The 5,889-nt window shown below is 39.4% G+C and overlaps 2 protein-coding genes across 2 annotated transcripts in view; both read left to right on the plus strand.

Annotated features, from left to right (window-relative positions):
• The first annotated feature begins 330 nt into the window (after window positions 1-330).
• Window positions 331-5,883, plus strand: HINT3 (histidine triad nucleotide binding protein 3). The gene is made up of 4 exons (XM_035900722.1): window positions 331-486; window positions 1,860-1,929; window positions 2,766-2,892; window positions 4,834-5,883. Exons 1-4 carry the CDS (start codon window positions 444-446, stop codon window positions 4,879-4,881), a joined length of 288 nt encoding a protein of 95 aa, XP_035756615.1. The 5' UTR covers window positions 331-443; the 3' UTR covers window positions 4,882-5,883.
• Window positions 3,534-5,889, plus strand: part of TRMT11 (tRNA methyltransferase 11 homolog) — a 40,108-nt gene continuing 37,752 nt past the window's right edge. Inside the window, exon 1 of the mRNA XM_035900720.1 lies at window positions 3,534-3,552. The gene's annotated coding sequence lies outside the window, so the exon portion shown is untranslated. The remainder of the gene's footprint in view (window positions 3,553-5,889) is intronic.

Here is a 5,889-nt window from a genome sequence, read left to right on the forward strand (position 1 = left end):
GGGGCGGGGGGGCCCTTGGGAGAGGCCTGGCGGATTTGGGGGAGCCTTAAGGGTCTTGCGCTCTTTGGTGGAGGTGGGAGCGAAGCACTGGTCAGAAAGGGAATGCCTTGCTGTCCTCAAACGCTGGCGCAACGGGCAGAAGCCCTAAAGCGGGCACCGAGGAACCCTGACTGCAGAAGGTCAGCTGAGGACACAAACCGTGCTTGCAAGTCTTTCTGTAGGCTGGCTCAAAAATCTTAAGATTTTTGCTAGTTACGTCAAATATGACATCAAATACCATGTTGATCCGGGGAAGATGGACTTTGTCACCTATTCTTTGCCAGTATCCTCGTCCTAGTCAGTTTAACGTGTTTGCATCCGTTTTTTAGTATGAAGACCTTGTTTGCTTTAGAGATATCAGACCTGGTGCCCCCCACCACTACCTGGTGGTGCCAGTGGAGCACATGGGAAACTGCAAAACGCTGAAGACAGAACACATACCTGTAGGTAAGGCTGCAAGTTTGTGCTTAACTTGAAGGCAAATAATTCTGTGGAGTCTTAAATAACATGTTGTCAAGCAAATTACGCCTCTGAGCACCATTTGGTTGTGAATGTAAATGCTGAAATAGGTGGTGGGAGTGTAGGTAGGGACTTACCCTTCCTAGGAACTTCCACATGCTACTCTAGAATAGCACAGTTTTTTGTGCAATTCTAGAAAAACCTTGCACTAGTGTACAAAATCTCTTTTGTTTGCATCGAGTATAGGTGCCTCCGTACTTTGTTGGAAGTGCAGCTTTTTTTTAAAAAATATTTATGTGCTGCTTCGTTGTGTTCTCTTAGATACATATGCAGTTTCAAATTATATGAAAAATCATAGAATAACTTTATCAAATGAGTATTTTATAATAAGTGCTACATTATTTTTCAGGAGACAGGAGTAAGAGAAGAAAGAGGGAAATGGTGTTCCAATAAACTTCAATAATTTTCAAAAAGATAAAATTCTTATATATTGAAGCTATGATGTATTGCTGATAGGTGTGGTTTTTTTTCCTTACGAGAACTCTGTCATGGAGTTAGTTGTTTCACAAGAAATGCCTAGCTAAGTGTGTTGGATAATGGAGGAAACTACAGACATACGTGCATGAAGAGATTCCACCTCGTGGAAAATTACAGGTGATGCAAGAAAAGAGCTATAGTTGCGTGTTGCAAATCTTGCACCACTGTGTTTTGCTTCTAAACGTAGGGTGGTTTTCTCCAGAAACAACTTCTATATGTGTTTGGCTTTAAGCCAGTTCCTTAGACTTTTGCCTTGAGTTTTTCTATTAGAATTGCTTCTCTTCTCAGTGATACAGTAATGAAACTTTGTCCTACTAGTAAGTAGGACTGAGAATTTTATTTTGTTTTATTTTAATTTAAATTTGTGTACCATCTCTACTAACTTAGGCCAGGCTGCTCAGGACCTAGAGAACAAAGTCCTGTAGTTGTGCAGAGATATAACGCTGGAATCAGTGCAAACATCATCGTTCTGACAATCAGTATTTATAGGTTTTTTTTTATAAGGGTGTAGTGATACCATGGCTTTGGCCAAAGTTGTTAGAATAATGCCACACTTTAAACATCACTGGTGTGGAAATCGGCAACACTGGTGATTTTCTTATTGGTCATTGCACAACATTGTCTTGACGATGTTTGTTTGATTATGAGTAGTTACAGTATTTATGTTTTGAAAAACTCATGTTTGTGATCTCAGTCTAACCAGTTTGTTGAAGTTAATATTCAAAGGTTTTGTTCCTGAAGAATACTTTTTTTAAATTGCCTGATGATATGTGACATGTAAAATGCTACTTAAACATTAAATTAAATTTATTTGTGTTTAATAGTGAAGAGAATGATGGAAGTTGGAAAAGCTGTCCTCCAGAGAAATAATTTTAGTGACTTGAATGATATACGGTATGTAATAGAAACCTCCTGTGTTCATTGAGTACGTTTTTTACTTTTCAGAATGCTGTTTTAGAGATGGTGGCAACAACTGCAGTATGATTTATTGCAGAAATTGGGTCTGCATTCACTTATCTCATGACTTCTCAAGTAGAATGTGCTGGCATTGAATACAGACTCTTTTTTTTTTTTTCTGATGAATTTCCAGCACAGATTGCGTTCCAACTCTAAGATTCTTTCTTGACCACATCTTGGGATAGGGAGGGCGCTTCAAACAACTTACCTAAAAGGCTGCTCTTTAATTACTTGCTGAAAATGTGCTCTAAATCCGAGCTTCCACAGGAGAGGTAAACTTTGTCCCATTCAAGCCAGGCACTGCGTTGTGTTTCAGTCATACCTGCATTCATTTGATTTCAGTGCTGCACCCTTTAGTTTAAGCCAGTACCTTTGATAGCCAAAGTAAATTGTAACATAGTTTAAATACAGTATAGGGAACTGGGCCTGCAGGATTAAAATAGGTAGAAACTACATTCATCTGGTGACAGTTGTCTTTCCAGCTGAAAACTAGGTATGATACATTTAAGATACATTTTGTGAAGAAGGAGGGTTTAAAAAATAAAATGTCTTAAATACAGAGATGCAAAGGAGGAGATTAATGCGCATTTGAAAAGGCTTTCTGAGAGCATAATGAAAGGAAAAGGGCATGTTTTTGTTTCTGCCCTTATGTACAAGGAAAATGTGATGATTTGAGTTCTTAGTTCAGTTGATCATGTTAAATAACTTGCAATGTTCCACGTCTTCCTGAATTAACATCACTGTTGTTTTTCACTTGTTTTCCTTTTCTGAAGAATGGGTTTTCACTGGCCTCCGTTCTGCTCAATATCCCACTTGCATCTTCACGTCCTGGCCCCAGCCAGTCAGCTGGGATTCTTATCCAGACTCATTTACAGAATCAACTCCTACTGGTTTATCACGGTAAGTGTAATGCAGATGAGCTTTTCGGTAGGTTTTTAATTGCAAGATGTGCCATCTTTCTAACATTTTAACTGTGTCCAAAAATTCTTTGAGCACTTACTTTTGTCATTACTGAAATTATTATTTATATTTTGTATTAACTAGTTGAGAAAATCTAATGGTAAAATGTAATTTTAATGTTTATGGTTATTAAGGGAAACAGAGTGACAATAACATTCACAGCAGTTCTGGGTCTAATGTGTAGCTTAGGTTAATGTGATGTGCTTCTGAGGACGCTTTATAAGTATTTGTTCTTCAAGGTGAACGGATATATTCAAATGTGATGGGCTATATATTGTACATACCATAGTTCATCCAATTTAGGTAAAAAACATGGCCACCTAATGATTGCTGGTATCATTTCACATGTTTTTTTTCATCTTGTCATCTTTGGACTGAAACTAGTGTCTGCTTTACAGAAACATTGTTTGTACTGATTTATGTCAGTAGAGGTGAGCAATGAGACTGGACTGGCACTGAGCAAATTGCTGCTCGGAGGTCTCTCTCCCGAGGACTAAAGCTTACTCTCATGGCTTTGATGCAGCAAAGAACCTATCCTGGCAACATAGCTACAGCATCCTGGTGTCGCTGCACAGCCCCAAAGCAAAGATGCTGCAAAAGGTCTGCCTCATATAAGGAATACGGGCAGCCTCTTACTTAAAGAGAATAAACTTGGCTTCTTCACAGTGGTACCTTGCTGGAGATCTCACCTAGCTCGAAAAAAGCAGATGCGTGTCTGCTGTATTGTGGAGCATCACACAGATATTTGGCCCTCAAATAAGTATAGCTGTGTAGTTTTACTGCTTACTATCTTGGATTAGCTCAGAGAGATCTGTACCGAGTTTGGTTATCCAACATGGATTCACTTCAAAAGGTATTTTACCCTGTTGTCAAGTTGTAAAGGGTTCTTGAGTTGGTTTGGGGGGTTGGGGTTTGCTTTTAGATTATAATGGCTTGAATGTGATAGTTGTTTAAGAATGCAAAACAAAATTCAGATAAAGCATGGAGCAAGGGAAAATGAGGTTATCTAGCTTTATTTGCATATTAACTGCAAGAGCTACTTCACTCCTGTTAAGTTGTTCCTACCCTAAGTAGCTGATCGCATTTTTACTGTGTGTATTTAAAACATGCCGAACTTAAGCTTTTCACCTTTTAACTTGGTTCCTTTGGAGATCTTAACAAAACCTCAAGCACTAGTTCAAAATGAAAGATTATTTCAGTGGGCCTGGCAAAAAAAGGCTGACAGTAAACTGATTTGTTTCAGAAGCGCCCGTGTTAGTCTCCATGTGCCCAGTTTGGCCCGCTAAAACAATGTTGGCAGCCTTCCTTCTGCCCTGAGCCCTTCTGAGGGCTCTGTGGGCTGGTGCTGTTACATACACAAAATTCAGCTGTCCCGCTTGCGCGCCAGATGCTTAAGTAGCCATACGATGAGAAAAGTTATGCGTGAGCGTAGTGACATAACCAAAGAATGGATGTATATCTCGTGACATGAACCACATGCGTGAATGTGTGGCATCCCTCAGCCACGTATGTGGCTGGTGTGCAGCTGGCTGGGTGATGAGAGGCCGCAACACGCCGCTCCGGAGCGTCTCCCAGAGAATTCCAGCTCTCACAGCTTGAGGCTGAGCACTGCTGTCTGCTTTATCTGCTATTTATTTGCTCAGACATCCTCTGACCTTCACGGGTTATGTTCCCTTTTCTGATCACCTAATGGGAGTTCGATGGAAAGCGTGAAAAAGTCTGCTGTTTAAAGCAGCCATTGTATTCTGCTTCTGTTGTATGCTTTGTCTGTAAAAATGAAGAGTAAATGCTCTGCCGGTGTCACTACTTATTTTAAAATGGAATTTTCGATAAACCGAAGGTCCACGGTGTAGTTAATGCATTGCTTTCTCTCTTTCGCAGGCTGAACAACTGATTGAGCGACTGCAAACTGAAAATGCTGCCAGCTGAAAGCCCTCTTAGCCTTGTGTCGCTAGCCAGTTTGTTCTTTGTCTTTGAACTCTGATTTAAGGTTGCGCAGTTTGATGTTGCCAATAATATACCAGGACAAAAAAGCTTTAGCTCCTTATGAGGAAACACACCCAGAATTTGTAGCTGCCAACCTAATTCTCCTGTTTGCATACCCGAGTCTGTATACTTCTCTGACAGCAAGGGGATGTATTTTAATTAGAATTTTATATTTGTATATATACACATACATAATACATATGCACACATGCAGAGAACTTTTCTTAGTTAAAGGCAGGGTAAAGCAGCAGAATGTATTGCAACTAAGGCAACAAGTTACTGCTAACAGCATGTATGTGGTACCAAAGGGAGTATTTGTTGCAGAATCAAGCTTTTATTTTAAAGATTCGTTGTTCTGGGATTGCAAATAACATTTAAAACATTTAAGTTTCCATCGGTATTTGTATGATGTGTTACTTATGCCTAGTTATTACTAGGTACACTGCTGAAAGTACACTACTAACCTTCTGGTGCTAAACCACTTCAATATATTACCTGTCTTATTTGCATGACAGTGATGTAGTAAATGTTAATACGATAGGTGTCCAAGATGCGATAATGCTATATAACATAGACTGTAGTTTAAATGTACGTGTAAGTGGTTGTATGTTGAACTTAAAGATTGTTTTCCTCTTATGTGCATAATATTTTAAATTAGTTATTGTATGTTTACAAAAATCATGAAGAGTTCAGAGGAATTGATTTAATGTATTGCTCTTCTGCATGATGGTAGGGGAAAAAAAAAATCCGTATTTTTAGATGGTTCTGATACTGTTCTTACTGGAAGTCCCTTGCAGGTTACTAATGCCTTGGCTAAATTTGATTTCTAAATGAAGTCATAAGAGAAATGGGTCTTTAGTGCAGCGAGCATGCGGCAGGCTTGTGTAATAGCAATCTGATTTGAATTTGGGATAGCAGCAGGGACTCAGCCCAAAACTGGAACATGTTTGG

The sequence above is a fragment of the Egretta garzetta genome, unplaced genomic scaffold (genome assembly GCF_000687185.1).
Source record: "Egretta garzetta isolate BGI_Z169 unplaced genomic scaffold, ASM68718v1 scaffold18, whole genome shotgun sequence".
Classification (NCBI taxonomy): domain Eukaryota; kingdom Metazoa; phylum Chordata; class Aves; order Pelecaniformes; family Ardeidae; genus Egretta; species Egretta garzetta.